The sequence below is a fragment of the Cercospora kikuchii genome, assembly GCF_019650295.1.
Source record: "Cercospora kikuchii DNA, contig_00004, whole genome shotgun sequence".
NCBI classification, from domain to species: Eukaryota; Fungi; Ascomycota; class Dothideomycetes; order Mycosphaerellales; family Mycosphaerellaceae; genus Cercospora; species Cercospora kikuchii.
The window spans coordinates 3,248,507-3,272,654 of NW_025408585.1; the positions used below are offsets into that span (position 1 = coordinate 3,248,507).

Genomic DNA, 24,148 nt, shown 5'->3' on the forward strand with positions numbered 1-24,148 from the left:
GATATTCCTCAACTCCTGCATATCCTAGCTCACTCAGCTGCCGCGCCGAGAGCAGGTGGTATCAACGCGCAAAAGACGATGCAGCAGAACAACGAAATGTCGCGCTGAAAAACAAGTCATAGCCGCCTGGTCGTATACTGACGCCGTCCATGTTGTCAGAAGAGTGACTCGCTCCTCCTATCGACCTTCAAAGTCACTCAGATAGTCTCCGGTGGTGTTTCCACCGTACGCGCCAAATTGCGACTGATTTTGTTGCTGCTGCATTCCTCCCATGTGGTTCATGCCCATCATGTTCATTTGATTCATATTGTTCATGTTCATGTTCATTCCGGTCATGTTTTGATCCTGCTGACCAAAGTTGTTTTGTTCGTTTTCCGAGTAGTCCTCGTAGCCGCTGCCCGTTGCATCGAACGAGCTGCGTCCGCTGTATGCATCCTCGTCCGGTGGCGCGCCTGATGGTATGCTGTTCCAATCAATATGCTGTAGAGCAGGGTATTGTGCAAGTAATGCTTGCGGTAGGAAGTTGCCCATGCTCAGCTCTGGCTGCACCATCATAGGCTGAGGTGCAACAAGGCCTTGAGCGACTTGTGCTGCTTGCTGTTCTTCCACGAACGCCTTCTGCCGCTCTGCCGCTTCCTCATCTAGCAGTGGCTTGATACACACTCTACCGGCCTCCGATCGGAAATGACGGCCCAGAGCATCGGCGCGCGCGAATCGTCTGCCACAACCCCACTGCGATCCGGTCTGAAGTGTGCCTCGACACACAAACTTCTTTTCACCGGAATGCAAGCCTTCGTGTCGTTTCCGATCATGCTGTCGTGCGAAGGCTTTCCCGCAAACTGTGCAGACGAATGGCCTCTCGTCGGTATGTGTTCGCAAATGTGACCGCAGGTTGTATGCACGAGTGAAGCGTTTCGGGCACAAGTTGCATTGGAACGTGGCTGGATGCTTTTGCACACGCTTACTATCCCCACCTGTGCTAGGCGATCGTGCTGGGTCGGCCAGATCCAGAATGTAGTCGCGCTGGTCAGAAGCATTGCTTGAGCTACGCGCGCGACCCGCCGATCCGCTCCGACCTCGTGCAGGTGACGAGGACCGCGAGCCGTTGCGGGAGTCATCGACAGCCAGCAGACTCTCGCTACCCGCTGATGGTGAGCGACCCCGCCCTCCTAGCAATGCTGGAGAAGGAGATCGAGATCCTGCGTGCGAGTCCGATTTGGCGCGCACACGATTTGCTATGACGGATTAGTGAACGTAGACGAATGAGAAAGATACGAGGCTTACTTCGGATTGGGGGGCTCAGCGCATCTGCCGACTTCTCTATGCCCATATTCTCCGTGGGAACTCGTGAGGGAGGCGCGAAGTCGATGTTGATCTCGGGAGGACTCATGTGGTCTGCCATCCCACCACCGGGACTTTGATTGTCGAGATTAGCTGCTGGAAATGCTTCTTGTCCTAAACCTGGGAACATCTCAAGGCCGCCATTCTGAGTGTTAAACTGTCCGTTCATCGTAGATGTCAGTCCAAAATTATTGTCAGCTGTGAATTGCGGCAATGTCTGTTGTGACTGTGGCATAAGATGTGGAGAGTGACCGGGGCTGTGCCCAGGACTGTAAAACTGCTGCTGCTGCTCATTGAGATTGAAATTCTCAAAGCCCAAACCAGTATTAAACGTCGGATCTTGGGCAGGATTGAGCATAGGCGATGGGTGCTCAAAAGCGTCCAGCGTGCCGATGTGCGGCGACGCTGCATGGTTCGAGGAGATATCTGAAAGGTTGTCTGAGGGTGTCCGCTGGTGCGATCGGTATGCGCCCATGTGCTGCCACTCATTACTTCCACCTTGGGGATACCGAGCACTCGATGGATCGAGCGACTCTGAGTTCATTCGCGGTCTGTTCATTTGCTGCGCATAGCTCGCTTGCTGGAATCGTGGGGAGGCATGTGGACTGGGACTGCCTGACGGCCGTCTGCCTTGTTGCTCGGCGAAGAGGTGCGGTGGGGTGGGCGAATGCGACTGTGTCATGGCCGCCATAGGATCGAGCGTTTGGTTGATCGTCGTGTTGGTCCCGGGTTGCTGATTGAGCAGATCTAGCCCGGAGGGATCGAAGCCGTCCAGGACGTTTGGATCGAGACTCGAGCTCGAGCCAAAGTTCGCGTCGAAGGTGGGAAAGGCGCTGCTGACGCCGTTGGGATCCTGAAGGCCTTGCGACTGCAAGTAGTTGTGGTTGGACGTGTTGTTGGCCAGCGTCTGCTGTTGCGACTGATCGGGGAAGGCAGTGTAGGTGGGGCCCAAGCCGAACTGCGCCTGAGATGAGAAGTCGGTGGTGAAGGTCGGGTCGCTGAACTGGCCCGACGTTACATTCAGGCCTGTCGCGAAAGCATCGGTGGTGAGGCTGGTGTTCTGGAGGGTGGCACTGTTTGCGGCGCCGTCGAAGGATGATGCCAGAGGGGACGGGTGCGGCGATGCCGAAGTCGAGTGCCTTATATGGTTGCTCGTCTGACCCGCCGAGGGCGAGCGTCCGCGGTGTGCGTCCATCTCTGCGCCCCGGTCGCCTAGCAATGAGGAGAGCTGGGTTCTGGTCGTCGCGGCTAGGAATAGAACAGGCGTGCTTTTGGCAGAGGTGCAGTCAGAGCCAGCACACAGCGCACAAGACCGCCGGCGCTTCTCCCGCCTCTGAAGGATTGCGGCCTAATCTGAACCTGAACTAGGATGTCACAGCTGCAGCAGCTACGCCAGCGCGCAGAAGGGACAACAGGTCGGCAAGAGGGCTGACGCGCTACTGCGATCTGTCGCGGCGTGTCGGTGGGCAGATTGGCGAGGGTCTTTGCTTGGGCGTAGTGGGCGCAGTCGGCGTGTGTGAACCTTGGATTGTGCTCGCTATGGGGCGAAGCACCTGCACCACCGCCCGCAGCCTGTCGGCAGGCGCTAGGAGGGAATGTGGCCAGCCGCGAGCATCAAACGTGACCTCCGTGCGACTGCGAACGCACTGCAGAGCCTGCCATTCGCGCGCGCACTGCTGTCCTGCATGAACTGACGTCTGACCGCTGCAATCAAGAGCACGACCAGAGGGCTTGATAGTGCTGGCTCTTCGTCATAGCCGACGGAGCTAATTTTAAACTAGCACATTTCATCTTCACCAACATATCCGGTTTGTGGACGATAGACAACGAGCGCCATACCAGCGAGCCAAGCCCGAACTCGGTCGCGTCGATTCGAGTCCATTTACAGACCGACATTTTCTCATCGCACTCGTCCCATAGTCCATCCGCCGTCACGTCTAGCGGCAGTATGGCCAGTTGCCAGACACCCCACAATCACTAACCGAGTTATCCGATATCCGACCTTCTCTGCTCACGCTCACGCTCACGCCAGGCAGCAACATTGCACTTCTAACAAGTCTTCACACGTTAATGCACAACTCCATCATGGCAGCATCATGCACATGCCAGGCATTGGAGCTAGTCCCGTCTTCTCGAAGCTATGGCCCGCGCTACTCAGGAACGCTTTCACGCTTCGTTTCATACCTCTAGCACAGCCTCCTTCCTTCCGCGAAATCCTTCGAGGCTGTGTAAGTCTCCCCTGGCCACCAGCGAAGCCGCCAGTCCCACAACGAATGAAAATCAGAAGAAATGGATACAAGCTCGCTAGTGTTGCAAGGTGCAGAAGTCATTTCCGCACTTCGCTCGAGGCCAGGCACGAACATCAGGCAGCAGTGGCTGCACAGTACACACTTCCGTGGCTACTCGGCTTGACAATGTTCACGAGATGCGATTGACAACTGAGTACTCCGGATGTCATGGGAAGTATAACAATGTATCTCTCCTTGGCACCAACAGCATCTCCGGCAAACTCAACTCGAAACCCCCATCACGCGAGCAACGCGCAACCCTCAGCTGTTCATGGTCATGGTTCGTATCGAGTGTTGGCACATCGGTAACCAAGCTATGCTCTCACCGAAAGCTGAACCATGCTAGTACAACGACGCCACAAGCATTGGCACTGCAGTCAGGAACAGGCACTTGAGAATATGAAACACGCGTTTGATGCACTGACGCGTGGCTAGTGATGCGGAAGGCTTGGGGTCATCTGATGGTTGCTTACTCCGAGCTTGAAAGTAAGCCGAATACGGTAGACGAGTTTGCCTCACGGAGCTGTGTCGCCAGCTTCTTCAAACGCAAGAAGTCCGGCAGATTGCACTCACCACTACTGTGAAGAGCACCACTGGCTCGACGCTCCTTGTTCAGCCATCGATCTTGTGGCACACCTCATGGTAGCCACAGTAGCCTCGAGCACACGCTCGCCAGGCTCGTCTCTCCCATCATGACGATATGATGCTAGCGCCGGTCTACGACATTGCTCGCTGTTTACTTACCGCTGACGGTCGAGCTTCGAGACTCGTGATGGCCTCGCTCCTGGTACTTGTGACCTCATCCACGCCAGGACTACTGTTCCGAATCAAAAGGCTCCCTTTCCATACTAGTGAATTGATACCAGCCGATGCGCACTTCGCATTCGGATCGGATCGCTGGCAACTTTCCGACAGGAAATCTAGATCTTGCTGGTAGTAAGCACTAAAACACACACCATCGACTTGCGTGAGCCGCCAGAGCCTGCTCTTCCGAAGGAGAGCAACAGCCGGAACGACATCTTCAAGAACCGCTGAAGCAGACATTCGCCATGAAAGGATCAACAGGCCGACGGACAGAGCTTCTTATTCCGATGTTCGCCTCCGGGCTATTGCCTCCAGGCATCTTTTGTTGGCCCTTGTATAGCGTCTTCGCCGAGCCCATACAACGACGACAAGGTGAGGTCGCGATGTCAATGACAAATAGCGTTTCTCTTCCTCATTCGGGCAGTATAGCGTAGGCCGCACTTCTCTCCGCTCGCGGGAAGGCTTGTCGGCGTTTCTTGGTCTTGTGAAGACGGTGATCCGCGCGGGTGTTATTAGCGTACCTTGGGGATAGAGTGGCATTGGCAATGAGGTCTGATCCGGTAAGGTCGCCAATGCGGAGGTTTTACGCGGCTGGCACAAGCTGGGAGTTGAGAAGGCTGATTTCTGAAATAAGTCTTGAGTATAGCATTAGTCTCCGCGAAACAAAGATTTTGCATCGAGGATCTGACACAGACATTCCGCTGTGGCAATGCCGGAGTCAAGCCTTTGCAGTGAAAATATGGCCGACTCGAACGCAGAATTTTGTGATCCATTCGAGTGATACGAAGAGTCTATTCTCAAGCTAAGACTAGGCAGGGCGTTCTTTCAGTTACCGTCGTAGATTGTCAACAAGAGCAACTATGACGCTTCCAGTGAAGGAAGAATCACGCCGCGTTTCAGTGCTTGACTCTATGGTTTATCATCATTTGAACGCCCTTGCCATAGCAGCAAGCAGTGTATGTAGTGAACCGAACCCGGCTGCTTCGACACAGCAGAGGCGACGGCTTGGCCATCCCTCGACGGACTCAAAAAGTGTCGTGAACTCCTCGCATCAAGAATAAGCCCCATCGAGTTACCCGACAATCTTTTCATCTCCACCAGCCCTGAACGAGTGTAGCAGGATGACAAGGATGAGAGACGTCGAGCAATCGCATATCTATTGACCTTGACGAATGGACTCCTTACCTGACCTTGAATCCAACTTGTCCCTCACCAGGAATCCCATCACCTCCTCCATCCTTCTTGCCAGCCCTCCAGCGAGCACCGTCTGAAAGAAGCGCAGACTCATATCCTCGTCTCCCCTCTTGCGAAGGGCACCTTGCGGCGGGCGTCCATGCAGGTGCGATGCCGAGTCGAGCAGCCGTCGAGATAGAGTGCGAGCGGTGAAAAGGTAGTGAAGGAGGATGGAGGTGCAGGAAGGACTGAGCCGCAAGAAGATGCTTCTATGGCGGCGCTTTTCAGCTTGCCAGTGACAGAGCACTGGAGTTGTCCGGGGACTTTCTCCCAAAGCTGTGTGTACAAGACAGTAGCGCGAAGGCCACGTCGGTGTGTGAGCTTTGATTGCGATTTTTTGAGCGAGGAGTTGAGGGAAGAAAAGAGGAAATATGAGGCTGCAGAAATTTGGGTTTTAGGCACAGCTTGGTTGGTGCCTGATGGTGCCTGAGCGCGTCTCTCCGCGTCAAGCAAGTACTTCAGGCGAGCTTCACTTCACCTGCACAGAGCAAACGGGCAGCAACGCGACAAGCCGCTGCGAGTGCGTCAATCGAAGCAAACGGTCTGTTTGGCACATAAGAGGTACTTTCTGCGCATCCCGAAGAATGCATCACAACACCCACTGACCATCATGGCGTCCAGAGGTTTAGCAACGTCCATATTCGCGCCGCCCGCACCACCGACAGTCTCGACGAGGCCGAAGACAGCCACCATGTCGGGTCTCTTTGGCTCTGCCGCGTCGAGCAACTCCAACCCGACACAAGGCGACCTCAGCAAAGATGTTCCAGTCGCGAACCCACCCGAAGACAGCATCTCGGCGCTTCGATTCAGTCCCGCATCCGACCATTTGTCAGTCGCCAGTTGGGACAAGAAAGTGCGCATCTATGAGATCGATGCGCAGGGACAAGGGAAGGGCGTAGCCATGTTCGAGCACGAGGGACCAGTACTAGACACTTGCTGGAGCAATGTAGGCATAATGCGGGCAAAAAATAATGGGCATCTCACTGACGAGTGTTACAGGATGGACAAAAGGTTTTCGCCGTCGGCGCTGACAAGGCAGCGCGCATGTTGGACCTTGGTGCTGGCCAGACATCAGGAGGAACACAAGTCGCCGCACACGATCAACCCATCAAGTGTGTAAAGGCTTTCAACGCAGGAGGAACCCCCATGCTGGTGACAGGCAGCTGGGATAAGACCATCAAATACTGGGATCTACGGCAACAACAGCCTGCCGCCACCCTCGACGCCAAGGAACGAGTCTACGCTATGGACATCCGGAACGATTCAATGCTAGTGGTTGGGACAGCGGAACGCCAGATCCACGTCATCAACCTCTCGAACCCAACGGCATTCTTTAAGACCATGCAGAGCCCGCTGAAATGGCAGACGAGGACGGTCAGCACCTTCATCGACGGCTCTGGGTTTGCAGTGGGCTCTATCGAAGGACGGTGTGCCATTCAATACGTGGACGAGAAGGACTCATCCAGCAATTTCTCCTTCAAGTGCCACCGTCAGACCCCACCCGACAACCGCAACATCTCGAACGTTTACGCCGTCAACGCGATCTCGTTTCACCCTCAACACGGCACTTTCTCCACCGCCGGCAGCGACGGCACATTCCACTTCTGGGACAAGGACGCCAAACACCGCCTGAAAGGCTACCCCGAAGTCGGCGGCACCATTTCCGCCACAGAGTTCAACCGATCCGGAAACATCTTCGCCTATGCCGTCTCATACGATTGGAGCAAAGGCTACCAATTCAACACGCCGCAAACCCCGAACAAGATCATGCTCCATCCGGTCGTTGGGGATGAGTGTAAGCCTCGCCCAAAGACTACGAAGCGGTAGTCTACTTCTCTGCTTTTTTGCCTCACTGCGTTTGCTTTACGACACGAGCCCGGACCCAAGCACAAGCACTGCCCGAGCACCTTGACCGAGAACCCCGATGCACATATGCACGCCTGCTACTTGCACATATCTGGTTTTCCCACATGCTCTGCGCGCAGATCGGTTCAATGCAAGGCTAACGGGAATTCGTTGTTTCAAAGGTAACAAATACCAGAAGAAGTAGCAGAACGTGTTTTGTGAAGGCAGGCATTGGGGCGCATGGAATAAGAAGACTGATTTGGGAAAGTTATCAGCGCGGCGTTTTGGGGTGTTTTAATGATAGTCGTGGCGTAAAGCTGGGGATACGTGTCGAGAATTGTAACATCACGAGCTCAAGAATCGAGGACGGGCGACGCTAGAGCGTCGAGACTCAGAGGAAGAAGTAGATACCACTACCACCACTGCAAATGCAAGGTCGTACGACAAGCAGACTCGTCTCACTCTTTCACGGATTTTTCAGGTTGGCAGGGAACTCGGTCTGCAGGGGTGATAACGTTATTAACACATGGAATACAACACGGAAGTGAAATGAGGCAGAAGAGAAAGTATTCAATTTCCTCTCGTCACCTCCCACCCTAAAACCACCCCTCCCTCCCATCATCAGCGTCAAATATATACATATGCAGCTGATCTACATGCAAGTGCCAATCTATGACCACTCCCTCGCACTCGCTGGCCTAAGCTACCCTGATAGCAAATCACCAACATGCAACGAACTTCTTCGACCCAGCCAGGGACTCCGTTTACCCGGCGAAGCCGACGAAGAAGAAGTCGAAGACCTTCGCGGAACCTTCTTCCTCCGAATCCTCACGCTCGAAGAAGAAGGCGAAGACGAAGATTCTCGACCATTGATGTTGCCTGTCTCAATGACAAGTTGCTGTTGTTGTGCTTGCTCCTTTCTACGAAGTAGACTCGCAATCGTCGGTTCCTCGCATCGGTGAGACTGCGGGCGTGCCATGCGGGAGAAAGTGTTGTTATGAAGTGAACCGTCGTCATGTCCACTACTGTGAAGTGGAACCTTGTTATGTTCATCATGTTCTTCGTAGAACTCATCGTTGTCGCCATAATCGTCAACCTTGACCGTCGTATCTTCCTACGATGCCGCGGCCTCGGAAGAATTTCCTACCTCTTCTTTCGCATCCACGAACGTTGCGCCTTCGCCGTCCGAGACTGCTTCTTTGTCTTCTGTTGGGGCTTCCAGTGAAGTAGCTCCATTATTGTCAGCTTCTGCGTCGGCGTCCGCTTCATCGGCAGGCTCGGCTTCGTCGTTGGCTGCAGCCTCTGCAGCGGCTTCTTCTGCCGCTTGCTTCTCAGCCATGATCCGTCGCCTTTCTTCCATCATGCGGCTTGCTTCTTGGCGGGCTTGTTCCTCTCTGACTTTACGCAGGCGCTCGACTTCCTCGTGCCCTCCTGTCTTTTTCAGCTTGCCTTCTTCGACAAAGTTGCCGAGCTCTCGTTGGAACTCGCCGCCTTTACGATTCTCTAACTCCCGTTGGCGTGCCTTCTCCGCACGCTCGATCGCCTCCAGTCGAGATTCGTGGTTTGGTTGCAATGCACGAACCTCACCGAGCACGCTGTCCTTCGCCTCGTGGGGATCCGCAACGGGCTTGAGCGCAATTGTGCGTGAGGTAGATCGAACTCCGGTCGGCGCAGTGGCGTCTGGATTCTGCAGGTTTTGCTGCCTGGTGGCCTCCTCGACGAGCGCAAAGGTTTGCGAGGCTTTTTCGAGATCGTCCTCGAGATCGGCTGCGAGCTCCTCTTGCATGGTCAAAAGATCTCGGTCGTCACACACAACTTGCAGCTCCTTCTCCCAGATCTTCGTCCAAACGGGTTTCTCGCGCCTGAGGAATTCTTGAAGCTTCTTGAGGTCGGACGTTGCAGTACTAATATCCTTGCTAACAGCTTCCAGCTGGCGAGGTAGAGGTCGCACTCCGCGACTAACCACATCCTTTCGGAGATCTTCAACAAGATCTTGAAGGTCATCGACCTTATTGACGATCTTCTCGCTGTCCGCAGAGAGTGACTTTTTGCCGTTGTTGACGTACGAGCGGCCGGTATTGTTGTCCATATCGGGGATGGCCGTATCTGCTGCAGCCTTCTTGACCTGGGTTGCCTTCGTGCGGACGGTGTTCATCGAAGCCTGCATGTCCTGGACAAAAGAATTGTATGTCTGACGAACCACAGCAAGATCACGTCGAAGACTTTGTACCTCCTTGAGCTGTCCTGTCATGTCCTTGCTACCAGTGACTGTTACACTTGCTGTTGACGCGACTGGCGCGGGAGGTGGGGCTGCGGCTATGCTCGCAATCTCTTTCGCTGTTTCTTGCTGTCTGTCGGATACTCTTTGGATCGATGATTTCTGCTCATCAACGCTGGATTTGATGTCTTCTACGACTCGTCGCAGACCCCCGAGGCCATCGTCAAAGTGCCGTTTGACCTCGTCGAGCGCTTCGACGTTGAGGACAAGAACAGAACGTTCCTTGACATCATTCAAATCCTCGAGTTCGTGCCTGACACCCGAAATAGGATCCTGGATGTAGATCTCAGGCAAGTCGACACCATTGTTGTGTGTATTCCAAGCGAATTTCTCGATGAAAGCCAGCTGGAGTCGAGCTAGACTGAGGTCTCCACCATCTGGCAACATAAATTTCTTGATCTTGCTCTTGTATTGCAGAAACAACGTGAGCGGCACGCCCGGCTGAGGTGATCCCTCTGGCACATACTGAGAGGCAGGCGGAGTGTACTCTCGTCCCTGCCGTATAGATTCACGTTGGGGCCGTTTGATCGTGGGCGCACGCGAAGGGGCAATGTAATCGCCATTAGGAGCAAATGGCTCATCAATAGGGCCATTAAGGGTTGCACTTGGCTTTTCGGTGTCAGTAGGAAATGAGGGGCCAAGCTTGTCGTCCGGTGTCTTCACAATCTCGTCGTTGATGTCCTCCGCGAAAGGTTTGTTAGGTGGTTCCAAGTCATCTTGCAGCTGTGAAGAACTTTCTTCGGAGATCCGCCTCACATCATTTTCTCGATTGGGCGAGGAATCAAACTGCGTTCGCTGCGACCGGGACTTGACGCGACTGTGCATAAAACTTCCGCGTGACCGCACCGCGTTCAAAGACTCCCGCACATCTCGACCTCTATTCGGGATGGGTGAATTTTGAGCGGGTGGGATGGCAGGGATACCATTAATCGACGTCCCCAAATGCTTTTGTATTTGGTATGCCGAGAAACGTCTCGATGCCCTCCTCTCGAGCTCTCCGCCACGTTGCAATGCCGACAATGCATCGTTGGCCTTTGGAGGTGGTCGCGGTGGTTCAGGAGAGGGTTCTCTTTCAGCAGCATTGTTCGTTGGTATCGTGTCAGTTTCTGGGTAAGGCGCAATGACTGGCCTATTCTGCATCGTGTCACTAGACATGGAGGAGCCCGAGGCCGTAGAGCGCGCATCCTGCTCATTAGGCCTGTGATGGATGCTGTTCTGCGGACTGAGAGCGTTGCGTTTCGGTGACCGCTGTCCACCTGCCACGCTCGTGGTACGAGGTGGCAGATCTGGTCCTGACAACTCTCCACTCCCCTGTCGTGGCGCTGTGGTCTTGCCGCTCGAAAATCTCGTGGGTATATCTTCCAGCTGTTCGGTCAACGTCGTGCCGGAACTCACGTTGCTCGCGGTCGAGCCAGTCCTTGGGGGCCTGCTACTTGACTCGCCTCCTTCTCTTGTACCGCGCTGCCGTAATCTCTGCTGTTTCTTCTTAAGTCCATGTAAGAGATTGATGATGATATCCCGTATGCGCGGCAGATATTTCTCCAAGCTTTGCTGGCTCGCGTCCTGGCTCAGCGTCTCTTCCAATATTGTGCGCAAGAGATCTGGGACAGGTCCCAGATCTGACGTGTCCACGCCGATGGCATTAAAAGCGCGACAAGCGATGTTGAACTCATAGCCCAAGCGCACGTATACGTCCGACACTTCGCCCTCGGTCGCGCGGCCAGTCGACCACATGGTCAGCGTCTCCAGCAACTGCTTCGTCGCGACCAGCAGATGGGTCACCGATTTCTCGATCGTCGATAGCTGCTGCTGGGGCTTTTTGTCTGTCAGTCAGCACCAGTCACTCATCACTCCGCCCATCACCTCCGCCGCCGCTCCGCTAAAAAGATATGATGCATCACCTACATTCTGTCTTGACCGACTGCTGCCCGCAGATCGTGTCGAGCCTCCGCTGCCTCGCTGCCCGTTCGCGCCATCTTCAGGGCCCGCAGGCATGGCCGCGGTGGGCTGTGTCCCGTTCATCTTGTCACCTGCGTGCGCTCGGCCGGCGCGGTGTGCGCGATATCTGGAGAGTGTGGTCGACGCGTGAATGCCGTTGTGAGATATCGGGCGCGCGTGGCAGATGTCGTCAGAGCTGTTGTGGTTGGCTGCGAGCTGGGAGCGCAGAGCTGGTAGGGGCAGGCTGGCCAAAAACGGGCTGTCAAAGAAGATGGAAGTGTTTCGGAGATGACGCGAGGCGTGCACCGAGTCCGAGCTACTCGAAGGAGTGCAGTGCTCAGCGTGTGAGAGCAGAGAGCGTTAGTGCAGTCTCCAGGCGTGTGTGAAGTGACGGGCGTGCACCGGTGATCGACAACGCGCTGGCCGCCCGTCCGCCGCGCAGCCTGACAGGGACGGCGAGAGGCTGCTGCTGCGAGCTAGCGCGGCAGGGCGAACGTGCGTGGACGGAGAGAGCAGACGAGCACAGCGCGGCAGAGGGAGCTAGTCGACGCCTCGCCGCATCTCAAACACGACTGCGAGCGTCGACATCTCCTGGCTGTCTATTGCTACTATTGCTGCATCTTGCACGCTCATTGAACGGCAGCTGGGCGACTGCGGTGCATGGCCTGCTGCGACCTGTACATTGATTGAATCGACAGGGAAGCACACTGCTCCCTCCCGCCCTGCACCCACACTTCTGTTCCGCACCAAGTCGCAACGCAACGCAACCTTCTCTCCGCTGCACACGCTCACCAACGCACACACGACCTTCCGCGCACCCTCCCCCTCCCTCCCTCCCGCCCTCGTTCACGCATTCGGGGGCGTACGGCGTTGTGTGCGGCCTGGCGGTGCCCACCGAATTGTCAGCTCCACGCTGTTGCTGGGAGCTGCTGCTGCTGCTGCTTCGACTCCGCGCTCTAGCCTGCCTGCCTGGCATCACCTTACTCCGATTCCTCGCACCAACGACCCGCCCGCCCACGCATCGCGCCGCTCCTGTCCACCACCACTAGAGGCGCCGCCATGTCGGCTGCCTTCGCCAACGGCGGCGATGCCGTCAAGTCCGCTGCCGCCCACTCGTCTAGCGGCTCGAAGCAGCTCAAGAGCAATGTCAGCGGCAAGACGCTGGACACCACCCGCAAGCAAGCTGGAAGTCCCATTGACGGGCCAACAAAGTAAGCCACCCCCAATGGCACCTCTGCACACCCCATTCCTGCCCTGCGATCGTTGTGCCATTGTTGGCAGCTCTGCACGTGCGCCCCGTCCCACTGCATTTGCGCTGATCCAGCTCCATCACGCCGTCTCAACACTGTCCGCCATCAAAAATTGTACACATGCGAACAGGCACTCACATATCACTCAACAGGAAGAAAGCATGGGACAACACGAATGCCTCCATCAGAAATGCGAACGGCAGTGCGAAGCCCCCGTCTCCTGCACCATCGCAAATGCAGAATAAGCAGCTGCACGACCAGACTGTCTTCCTATACTCCCAGCTGATCGTAAGTAACGAACAATCCCAAAGCTTCCATATGAGAGCACGCCGGGTCCACTTCAATGCTCCACCCGGATGCGTTGCCTTGGCTGCATGAATACGACCGGGCGTGGCTACATAAAGCAGCTCCTGTCTCCTCGTTGAATGCACCTCAATGCTAGCTTTGGTCCAGCTACGGATTTCATGACTGGATGCAGCCTGACTAATACTCCGCGCGCAGGGTCAAGATGTGACAGTGTCACTCACATCCGGCGAGCAATTCACTGGCGTGTATAGCGGGACCTCGGACGGTTACGAGCATCACATTATCAAAATGACCAAACAGACAAGGCACGCAGGCCAGTCGCAGGTCAATGGCAACTCAGCATCTGACTTCACGGGAACTGGTCCCGACCACGAGCTGACCGTCCATATCGATGATGTTGCTGACATTGCTGTGCCGAATGTGAAGCTCGCTGCGGCTGTCACCACTCAGCAGAATGGTACGTTCCTTGTGACGAAGTGCACCCTGCTAGCATAGGCTAATCCATCTACAGGCTCCGCAGGATTTCGCACAGACACCCAGATCTCGGGGCAGGACTCACACTTGTTCCGTGAGCGTGAGCTGCAGCCCTGGCAAGCTGACCCGAGCACGGATGTGGATTTGTCGCTGGAAGTGACCAGCGGTGGGGAATGGGATCAATTCGCAGCCAACAAGAGATTGTACGGCGTTGATACCGATTACAACGAGGAGATCTACACCACCTCCATCGACCGCAGCAACCCAGAGTATCGAAGGCGAGAATTGGAGGCCGAGCGCATAGCCGCAGAGATTGAAAGATCGGCGCCAGCCAATGCACATATTGCTGAAGAACGGAGAAGAGACGCACAACGCGATGATGCTGGTGGTGATGAGGAAGACAAATACTCGGGTGTCAGGAGAGATGGGAGTGCCCTGCCTAAGCGCGCTGCCGGTGCATACGTACCTCCCTCACAGAGACCCATCACTGGAGCGCCCACTGTGCCTGGAGCGCCATTTGACCCAGCCATCATATCAAGCGAGATCAAGATCAAGACACCCACGCCAGCAATTGTGGCCCCACCAGCCGAGGTCACTCAGCCGACGAGCAAACCTGCGGCGCCGGAACCGCAAGCACCTGCAGCAGTGCCTGTTGGTGCGGCGAACCACGGACCAGAGTATCATGTCTCAGCAGCACGGGACGCGTTCAAGCACTTCGCCAACACTGAAAAGCTTCGCATCAAGCAGGCGCAGGAGGCCAAGCGCAACAATGTTCGACAGGAGAAGAACGTGAAGCTGAACGATCTGAAGAAGTTTGCAGCCAACTTCAAGCTGAACAGCAGAGTACCCGACGATCTTGTGCCCATCCTGGCCAAGGATCCAGGCAAGCAGGTCGAGATCCAGACGAAGGCCGAGCAAGCTGCCAAGGAGGCCGAATTGAGATCCAAAGAAAGGTCCGCTAGCAAAGCATCGAGCGCGGCCTCACCGGCCGCATCTTCAAATTTATCACAAGCGGCTCTCGCTTCGACGACTTTACCATCATCATCAAATCAGCCAAATCGCAAGGGCGTGCCCCAACTACACACTGGAGTGCAGCCTGGACAGAATCAATCGCCCCGTGGTCAATTGAACGCTCAGTTCCCATCTCGACAGCAGATCCGCGGCCAGCCCCCAGCACCGAACCTTCGCATGCCCAGCGGACCACAAGGCGCGTCGTCCGAGATGCCCCTCAGTCCAGCCTCAGCTACAAGCTCGCGAGCACTGAACGTGAAGGCACAAGAGTTCGTTTACAGGCCAGGTGCGCAGTCGTTCGCGCCAAATGCATCTCCAAGCCCTGCCCACACCACCAGTGGTGTAGGACCCTCGCCGAGCACACCGAACCAGCCAATCCCCTCATTTTTTGACTCGAAAAAGACTAAGGAGACCATTCCACTGTCGGAGTGCTTTGACGCTATCACATTCCTTGCTGGAGCAGACTACACTGAAGAGCAGAAGAAGAAGTATGCTCCTAATGGAGGTGTTCCATACAGTTATAACACACCTGTGACCTGGAGCACTACCAAGGAGAACGAAGGGAAGTCCATCGACGAGTTGTACAGGCAGCTGTACCCTCCATCACGAACTGCAAGTCAAGGGCCTTCACCGATGCAGACTCCTCTGCCTGGTCAGATACCTCAGCAGCTGCCTCCACATGGTATTCCCGTGCAAGTGATGCCGGTGCCCAACCAACGCCAGCCCTACTACGGCCCTCAGTCTGGACACATGCCCGGATACCCGGGCCCTAACATGCCTGCACATTTCCAGCAACAGCATAGCGTTCAGAACTCGCCACGTGTGCAACCTATGGGACCTTTCAACGGACAGGTTCCAATGCAGCCATTTCAAGGCCAAGGCATTCCTGGCTACGGAGCGAGCCCTTCGATGGGCCACCGCCAGCCTATGCCACCCGGAGGAATGATGCCATATCAACCAGGACAGAGTAAGTCGAATGTGCGCCCCTTTCGTCAATCGCCGCTGACAGCATCGAAAGTGATCCCACAACCGCGCCCTGGCTATCCCGGCCATGGCTTCCCGCCGCAGCAAATGGGTGGACACATGATGATGCCCAACCCATCCGCTGGTGGATACAGTGGTCCAATGCCGGGCTTCTCGCCCATGCCACACCAGGCACAACCACATGTGCCATATCCTCAGCACGGCCCTGGCGGGTTCATGGCGGGTAGCCCCAGACCGCATCCGATGTCGCAGCAAGGATCACAACAAGGGTATCAACCTCACCCTCCGCCTGGTGGTCAACATCCAATGCATTTCCAACGCACCATGTCTGGCGGCTACCATCAGATGACGCCTCGACAGCAAGCAGCCATGCCTCACCATGGCAGTCCGGGCATGGGACCTGCTCAGGGCGACGAAGTGAAATGAGAAGCTACCTCGGCAATGCGCACCATTCTTAATACCTTTGGAGGCTCTTCTATTCGTTTGCCATTTTGAGACCCTCGATCAGGTCTCGTATGCTGCGAAGCCAACGACGTCATCCACCAGGCTTCGTCTATATTGTATGGCGACACTGCCCCGCGATTCAAGACACACCACTTGGATAGCGCGTACGTTTCACTACTCGTCCGATGCTTGCGAGGCTCAATATCCCCTCTGAGCAGGACCTGAGCGCCTTGCCAAAGCTAGTCTGACTGTGCTGCACTTGGCGCGCACTCGGAAGAGGAAGCAAAGCATCAGTAGGGCTCTTCAGGCAACGCCCACCCTCGATTTAGTCGAGCGTACCTCGGTCGCTGGAGTCAAAGCAACGCAAAGTCGTGAAAAATCGTTGGTCACCGGACAAGTATTAAAAGAGCACGATCCTTGCCTCGATGCATGCTCTTCTGGCTCGGCCAGAATGTAACGGGGAAGAGAGCAAAGATCTTGGGCATGTGAGAGGAAGCCTATGGCCACAGAGGTGAAGCTTGTGTAAAGAAGTCTCTGTTCTGATCATCACGGCGAGATGTATGTGCAAAGAGTGAGGTAGAAAGTGGACTTTTAAACATTTGAAAAATCACCTCATGTTCTGCCTATATCTGCCGCTCTACGTGACTTCTCTCGGACTGGATGTGTAGGGTAAGTAAGCATATGATGTGCGTCGGGCATCGCTCCTGTAGCGTGCGAATCTTCAAATCCAACTATTGAAATGTATACTATGTGTACATTGCTCATCATGTCCTCGTGAGCCACGACGTATTCACGATTCTTGCTGTTTCGTCCAGCTTCATGTGACGGGCTCGTTCTGCATGGACATCTACAGTTTCGGCTTCCTCAATTCTTCTATGCTTTCGCAAGGCTTTTCCACCGTCTCTGTTCGCTTCAAAAGCGCCTCTCCCAAGTCCGAATCTTCCCCTCAACTCTTCCTCGCCCTCTCATGCCCCCGTAAACCTCAACACAAAATTTACCACCACAGCACCCAGCAATGCCACAGCCAGAACGGTAGGTCCAAAGCGATCATCGAAGCCTCCACTCCCTCGCATGCGAATACTCTTTGCTCGCCAGTGGAATGTAACGAGTGCATAGGCCATGGCGGCCAGGGCGACGAGCACGAAGAGGATTGCAGAGATTTGGCCAATCCGGTCACCAAAGTTCAGAAGACCCATGGCCAGACCGCCGAGGATTACGCTGAAGTTCAGCCATGAGAGGAAGGTACGTTCGTTGGCGAAGAAGACTTTGGGTTCGAGACGGGTGGGGAGGGCGATGCGTTTGCCTGGTTGAGGACATTGGGGTTAGCGACATGGCGGTCACAGAAGGAACAAGGAAGAGTTAGAGGAGGATCATACCTGGGGCTGTTTGGAGGAGTGGTTGGGTGGACATTGTTGCGGTGTTTGTGTTGTTGTGTAACTGGTACCGGGGTCTGTAGCGGTCGAGATGGTTGCGAGATGGTGTGGGCGGGAGAGAGGTCCGATGTGCTGCTCCGAAGCTGTAGAAGGATCGTGTGTGGACAAGCTCTCCGGCTGCGAAGTACAATGCTTGTCAGGCGACTGTGTAACAGAAAGGAAGCAGCTGTGTCTTCGTGCAGTGATGCGGTTTCTCTGCTCAGATCTCACGTTCCTCGCTCCTGCCTTTGATTGGAGGGCGCAAGAAGTCAAGTGCGGGCGCGGAGCTTGTTTTGGCCGGGCATCGCAGCTGCCGTCGCTACGTGCATGTGCCCAGGCCGCTAAAATCCGCTAAGGGAAAGCACGACCCAGGATGCGATGCTGGGTAGCTCTCACTCTTGACAGGCGCCAACTCGCAATTCTCCCCGATTACTTCTCTAGACCCGACCGACCAATCTTCTCCACACACTCTCAACATCATCATCGACGAACGACGGCTGCTGGGAAGCGTTTCTGCTCTCTTGCACTTTGGTGTTTCACTTGTTGCCCTTCTGCTAAATTGCTGCTTCATCCCCTTCGATAGACGACCGCCGCCGGGCCACCGAACAGAACACGCGACGACCACCACGAGACTCCGCCAGAACCATTACCAATCAGCACAACAACAACCAACACCACCACCGAACCAACAATGGCCTCCAACTGCGTCAGTCTATCCTCCCACCACTCCATCGCCTCCTTCATCGTCGCCGCCGCCGCAACAAGACTAATATTCGCCTAGCCAATCCCCACCACTCGCCTCCGACAAATCTGCTCTGACGCCTGCTCCTCCACCATCAGCACCACGACGTCATACGAGCACTCTCAAACTCAAGCATGGAACAACGCCATCATCGGTAGCATCCTCCAGCAACTCATTTCCGAGTCCCAGAAGCCCGAGGATAAGGGCCAACCACCAAAGTACAAATTCATTGTGAACACCACTATCATCCAGCACCTCTCTGACCCTCGAGGCGGGGGAAGCGCCGAGGAAGGCGCTGTGGCCGTCGCAGGCGAGGGCACGAAGAAGGTGGGACGAAGAGGCATGCACTCCGCCAGCGGCGCGTTCTGGAACAACGAGAAAGACGGCATGTGGTCATACAAGTACGAAGGCGGAGAGGGCAAAGGGATGGACATCGTGGTCAGCGTGATGTGGGTGGCGGTATAGGATGCTGAGGCGACGGTGACGGGCTAGCAGCTGCTGGGTTGCATGCTGGTCTTTGTCGCGCTGGTGGCATGGGATTGGTTACGACGGATCTGATGGAACGCGCTGACTACTGTACGATGAACGTGGGCACGCCGTATATTTGGTCATGTTTCTGCACATTGGAGCAAGCAAGGCGTTTGGCGGAGTTGGTTCAATGCTCTGTTCGCAGCATGCATGAGATGCGCCCGATCTGCTTGTACTCTGAGGAGGAGGATACTGGTGGCCATCTTGTTTCGTGTGTCTACGTATGTTGTATACCCAGAAAACGAATCAAATGACATTGACTCTCCAACCATCTCTTTGTGGCCACTCAATTCGAAACGCGGACATACTTTACGGAGCTCCTGATTTTCGAAGCGACCGGTGAAGTGACACCAATGCGCGCACGCACACGACACCTCCATCAACATGCAATCAACCGTGCAGCTTCACTGCTTTGCTCCACACACACACTTCTACCCACCTCCACATCGGACGAGACATCACAACACCCGCACCGCAACCGGCCGGCCGCCTTGCTATTTCCCCGGAAACATTCCATGACATCCATACACGAGCTCTCAGAAAGTAAAGATTGATGATCGGCGACGCGGGCGGCCCTTATCTCATGTGGCCCAATTGAAATTCTGAAGTGTGACATCAGATTTGACGTAACGAAATTCTGCGCCTTTCACATGCTTTGCATGTGCTCGCCGCCACCAGAGTTTGGACAATTGCGGAGAAGGTTTGAGGGTGCAGGTGTAATTTTGCAGACTTGCAGCTTGATGATGGGTGTATTTTTGGGTGGTGCCAAGGGAATGCGAGATTTATGGAGCTATGTTGGAGAGGTGGGAGGTATTGAACGTGGTTTCAGGATGTGGATGCACAGAACAGGACGTGGTTTGGGAATCGGAAAGGTCTGAGAAGAGACTGGCTTAGTGGCAGTGGCCGGCTTTCGTGGACAGGCTTGCTGGGTCACGATGATATCCATCAGTACAGTATGGAATGCGTGCATTTCTAGTACAGGCCTAGAAACAAATACTGCCAATTGACACTAAAACCTCACAAGTGGTTTCGCTATTCATCGACAGTGATCATAGCTTGAATACTCTGACAATTCCGCATGCTCAGTCAACACATCGATGGCTTTCTGATCGCGCTCGTCCCATGGCCGATGCGTTTTGACGAAACTCAAGAAGAGGTCAGCCGAATATCAACAAAGTGTTCGTGCTACTCACATCGTCTCATACGGATGCAAAGTACTGCCTTCGTAAAGTCCAGAGTACAGAATGTCGTCTCCTCCTGCAGATTGAACGTCAGCCAATCGTCCCTTTCCCCTCTGGACGCTCACGCAGCATGTTTCCGTCATGCAGACTCACCTCTGCCGGCCGTCTCTGGCGTATCGATGCACCACTCCAGAAATGCCGTGGTGTTCTTCCCCGTTGTGCCTGCATGTGCCGCAAAGCGGCCTTCCATTGCATACACATCAAACCCTGCCTCTATGACCATTCCAGAGATCTTCGTCTCCCCGTTTGTCACGGCATCGCTCATATTTTCGTAGCATTTCATGTTCGGTAACAAGAGTTGAAGCGTTTCGCGGTCAAACGCTAGAATCATGCTTTGCAAATGAGCTGGGTAGTTGGCTCCGTTCGCGCAGTTCCAACTCATGCCTTTCGAACGTCATATCAGCGAAAGTGGCAGAGATTGTACAGAGGAGGACGTATACTCGCCGGCTAATCTCGTTCTCTGATCCAGTTTGTCCCAGTATGCATCACTCCAGCAAGTCTTCTCCGCCCATGAAGGAAAGAACGGGCCTCGGACGGAATCGTTCACCAAAATGTAACGTTTGTACGCCGTCTGCAAAGCGAGATCGTCTGTTAGGACTTCGTGGTAGGCACCCAAATCAAAACAGCGGTTCTCTCGTTGGATTACTCGCACATTTGGCAGCTCTACCAAAGCTGACAGGTTTTGTGTGTGTTCGCCATTGATGATGAATGTGAAATCGGCTTTTGCGTGTAAGGCGTGTTTGAGGAAGAACTGGAGGTTCTTTGCTGCGCTTTCTGTCTCGTGGAAGGAGAAGAGTATGAGGTCTTCGTTCGGCTTTGAACTTGAGGCTTGCTCGGTCCCGTCCGAGCGTTGTGTTGATGGATCTGTGGTGAGTAGAGCGAGTGCTTTTTGAGCTTTGTCGAGCTTTTCGGTGTGGAATGTTTCGCGCCAGTAGACTAAAATAATTATGGAGACTAGAGCGCAAATCAGTACGCCCTGATATGGACTATTCTTCGTAGGGAGCATGGTGCATGGTCCATTTCATCCGCAGAGGCTACGCATCCTGGTGTGATGCAGCGAAGATCATGAAGAGGAAAGATGCCTGTGACGTGCAAAGGGATTGTATGCTGCGCAAGGGATTTACATGCCACCTGCCGGACGTCGTAGCAGCACAGTGCAACGGCGGCGTATGCATCCATCTGAAACTCTGCTTCTTGCCTGTCGTGCTGCTAGGACTTTATAATGTTTCTCCAGTTGGAGTTCGAGGCATGACCGGAATTTGCGCAACTCGCCATGCAACACGATGTTCACTTGTTCTTTCCAGGATTGAAGAACAGGTGCCTTCCGCATAGGCGGTCGAGTGTATACTGGCATCTTCAAATCTGCATGGTACTAAAGGAACAGTGGAAATGTGGAGTGCTTGCACCAGCGAATCGAGGAAATTGCGGTGCTACCAACGGCTTGGTCGAATCAGTCAGCTCATTGTATGGACGTCGAGCTTTGCAAGAGCAAACAGGGTGAGATATAGGAGAATAAGGTAGAAATGGCGTGATGAGATCGTCGTTGGCAAGCCACGGCAGGTGCGCGTCCTCACGTGCAAACATGTCTGCGGCCATTTTCCGTCGAGACTTCTCTGTTCACTACAACATCCACATCCTGCAACCCTTCAAGTTCCTCACACCCATCAGATGTCATGGCCACCAATGATCCGCAAGCCTCGTCTCGGTGTGTCACTTCAGAGATTCTCAAGCATGACCGAAAACCATGTAAGCAAAATACCAAGAAGATATCAATCCTGATCCTGCAGCTTCGTCGCCTCGCAATTCAGCACTTCATGTGCAGGATCAAGGCCATGCACCCTTCGGAACCCTCTCCTCGTTCAGCTGGTTCCTTCCCCAGATCTTGTTGAGCTTGTTCTCAAAGGCCACCATCGTATCTCGGTGCCGAGCGAACCAAGGATCCTGGACCATGCTGTACTCTTCCATGTAAGTCGTCCTGGCCACGGCTATCAGAAACGCGAACGAGCTCTTAGCCATTCCACCGAAGAGCGAGCAGCGTTTCAAGATCTCCAGGTCCACCAGCGCTTGCCGGTCCCAGTGCATGTCCCGCAATGCCTCTCCTTCCGCCTTCGACAGAAGATCCCATTTGCTCAATACCGTGAGGGGTGGCCTGTTCGTGGCAGCTATCTGCTTGAAGTGCTCGACCTCAGATGCATTTCCCGAGGCTGCGAAAATTGTTGAGAGCCCATGCGCCACTGCTGCTTGCATGTAGTACGAGGTCTGAAGTGTAAAATTCAGACCAACTTCCGTATTCGAATGCGGTTCCAGCCAACCAGCGGATATCGTATCGGCCTCCGTGCGCAGATGGGCGCCATAGAATGCTTTCTCATGGACGCGGTCTGTTGGAAAGAGATCAAGGCCTTCGGTCGTAGCCATGTTGAACATGGCTATGGCTGCATAGTGACGGACGTCAGGACGGAAATGCAACAACATCCCCAAAGCACGCCGAAATGCAGGTCTCTCTCCTCTGGTATTCGTCTCCCACATGGTATGCTCGATGGTAACCACAGCTGGTGCATCAACGGTGATATTGCGGTCTGCAAGCCAGGCCTCTGTCTGCTGCACCCATTGCACCTGCGAGGAGTCTTTGCGGGATCCCGGAACTCTTGGATCGTACGTCTGCCCTTCCCTCCTCCAGCCGGTTCCTAGCTCTTCTGCGGACTCGTATATCTTCATTTGCGGGCACGCTTCGCTCATGGCCTCACGAAACCAGACCTCGTCAAACATATTGCTGAAATTAGCTCGCCCAGCTCCCCAGACATCAAATAGATCATCCTCGCGCCGTACTGCCATAGTTGGCAGCACGATTGACGCTCCAGATTCGAAAGCGTAGAACAAGAAATCCAGGAACTCCGCTCGGACGTTTCCCACGCCGCCATTGGCACCTGCAAGGTCGAAGACCAGATTCGAGTTCCATTTTGTGTCGTTGCACTTCACCTGGATTGCGAGAGGGTCCCAAGGTTGAAGTAGGTCGGTATCGAGCCATTGCTGCTGCCACACGGTTCTGTCTAGTGTCTTTGGTGTTGTCGCGGAGCGGTGCGACTCGTTGGATCGAGAGTGAAGCTTGTAGGAGACGTAGTACAGTGGTGCGAGAGTCAATATTAGCGCTGCGATCTTGACCTGCGCTGACGAGTTCGCAGCTTTCGCCCGCCTTTCTGTAGAGGCCTCTAGCTGCCAGCACGCTCACCCATCGGAGTGCTGGCAACTTCCTCAAGTGAAGATGACAGCATGCGCGTTTCCATGTTCTGGACCTGGCTTCGCGAATCTGAAGCAAGGGATTTCCGGTCGCTGGCACCGCTTGACACTTCACTTCAGTATCATATGAAGGATGTAAAAAGTCTCGCAGCTTGCGGGATCATCATCAAATGACAATTGAAATAAGTGAGGTGGCAATATTCCTTTATATAAGGTCGCGAAATAGGGGTTTCCTGCATCAAGTAAGTTAGAAAATCTCTGGATTGCCACGTTGAGGACTGCGCAAAGCTCGTAGTCCTATGCAAGTGATGACTCTGCCACGCAAGAGGTACGGTGGAATAACGTTGACAAACGCTTCACTTATGTTCGGCTCACTTGGCTGTCACAGCTGACTGCCTAGCAAACAAAAAGCACCCGCCACCCACGTCCACTCTGATCTCTTCAACTTCTCTTGCATCAACGATTTCCTCCGACTTCGAAGCGAAACTTCTTCAGTTCTCTCCTTCCTGAACAACACCGCAGTACAGCAGCTCGGAATCATAGTCCAGCCCTGTCCAAGATGCCGCGCAGTAAAACTCGCGGGACTCGCAAAGAGGATGCCAATGATGAGTCAACTATGATGATCGATACCGCCTTCCTAGACGGTCTTCAGAGCGAAGACGTCCGCAAAAGCCTTGAAGTTGTCAACGAACTTCAGACATGCGGTCTGGGAGATCTGCTGAAGCTTCCGGAGATTGTGGTCTGCGGCGATCAGTCGGCTGGCAAAAGTTCGCTGCTTGCAAGACTTACCCAAGT

General features: G+C 54.6%; 8 protein-coding genes across 9 annotated transcripts; 3 read left to right on the plus strand and 5 right to left on the minus strand.

Annotated features, from left to right (window-relative positions):
* Positions 1-177: 177 nt before the first annotated feature.
* On the minus strand, positions 178-2,536 carry CKM354_000750100 (uncharacterized protein; the record flags this gene model as incomplete). The annotated part of the gene is made up of 2 exons (XM_044802850.1): positions 178-1,235; positions 1,285-2,536. The coding sequence occupies 2 exons, from the start codon at positions 2,534-2,536 to the stop codon at positions 178-180; spliced, it is 2,310 nt and encodes a 769-aa protein (XP_044658785.1).
* A 3,821-nt stretch (positions 2,537-6,357) lies between these two features.
* Positions 6,358-7,493, plus strand: CKM354_000750200 (uncharacterized protein; the record flags this gene model as incomplete). The annotated part of the gene is made up of 2 exons (XM_044802851.1): positions 6,358-6,612; positions 6,666-7,493. 2 exons carry the CDS (start codon positions 6,358-6,360, stop codon positions 7,491-7,493), a joined length of 1,083 nt encoding a protein of 360 aa, XP_044658786.1.
* Positions 7,494-8,625: 1,132 nt separating this feature from the next.
* On the minus strand, positions 8,626-11,811 carry CKM354_000750300 (uncharacterized protein; the record flags this gene model as incomplete). 2 transcript variants are annotated; one of them, XM_044802852.1, is made up of 2 exons in its annotated part: positions 8,626-11,604; positions 11,695-11,811. In XM_044802852.1, the coding sequence occupies 2 exons, from the start codon at positions 11,809-11,811 to the stop codon at positions 8,626-8,628; spliced, it is 3,096 nt and encodes a 1,031-aa protein (XP_044658787.1). The 2 variants fall into 2 exon arrangements, with proteins under 2 accessions (XP_044658787.1, XP_044658788.1); XM_044802853.1 differs by having other exon boundaries at positions 8,626-11,612; positions 11,691-11,811.
* Positions 11,812-12,786: 975 nt separating this feature from the next.
* Positions 12,787-16,178, plus strand: CKM354_000750400 (uncharacterized protein; the record flags this gene model as incomplete). The annotated part of the gene is made up of 5 exons (XM_044802854.1): positions 12,787-12,938; positions 13,130-13,265; positions 13,479-13,740; positions 13,795-15,735; positions 15,778-16,178. 5 exons carry the CDS (start codon positions 12,787-12,789, stop codon positions 16,176-16,178), a joined length of 2,892 nt encoding a protein of 963 aa, XP_044658789.1.
* Positions 16,179-17,161: 983 nt separating this feature from the next.
* CKM354_000750500 (uncharacterized protein) lies at positions 17,162-17,606 on the minus strand (the record flags this gene model as incomplete). Its single annotated transcript, XM_044802855.1, has 2 exons — positions 17,162-17,499; positions 17,573-17,606. The coding sequence occupies 2 exons, from the start codon at positions 17,604-17,606 to the stop codon at positions 17,162-17,164; spliced, it is 372 nt and encodes a 123-aa protein (XP_044658790.1).
* Positions 17,607-18,299: 693 nt separating this feature from the next.
* On the plus strand, positions 18,300-18,815 carry CKM354_000750600 (uncharacterized protein; the record flags this gene model as incomplete). The annotated part of the gene is made up of 2 exons (XM_044802856.1): positions 18,300-18,314; positions 18,390-18,815. The coding sequence occupies 2 exons, from the start codon at positions 18,300-18,302 to the stop codon at positions 18,813-18,815; spliced, it is 441 nt and encodes a 146-aa protein (XP_044658791.1).
* Positions 18,816-19,914: 1,099 nt separating this feature from the next.
* Positions 19,915-21,125, minus strand: CKM354_000750700 (uncharacterized protein; the record flags this gene model as incomplete). Its single annotated transcript, XM_044802857.1, has 4 exons — positions 19,915-20,023; positions 20,072-20,135; positions 20,213-20,503; positions 20,564-21,125. 4 exons carry the CDS (start codon positions 21,123-21,125, stop codon positions 19,915-19,917), a joined length of 1,026 nt encoding a protein of 341 aa, XP_044658792.1.
* Positions 21,126-21,943: 818 nt separating this feature from the next.
* On the minus strand, positions 21,944-23,400 carry CKM354_000750800 (uncharacterized protein; the record flags this gene model as incomplete). Its single annotated transcript, XM_044802858.1, has 2 exons — positions 21,944-23,283; positions 23,346-23,400. The coding sequence occupies 2 exons, from the start codon at positions 23,398-23,400 to the stop codon at positions 21,944-21,946; spliced, it is 1,395 nt and encodes a 464-aa protein (XP_044658793.1).
* Positions 23,401-24,148: the final 748 nt, after the last annotated feature.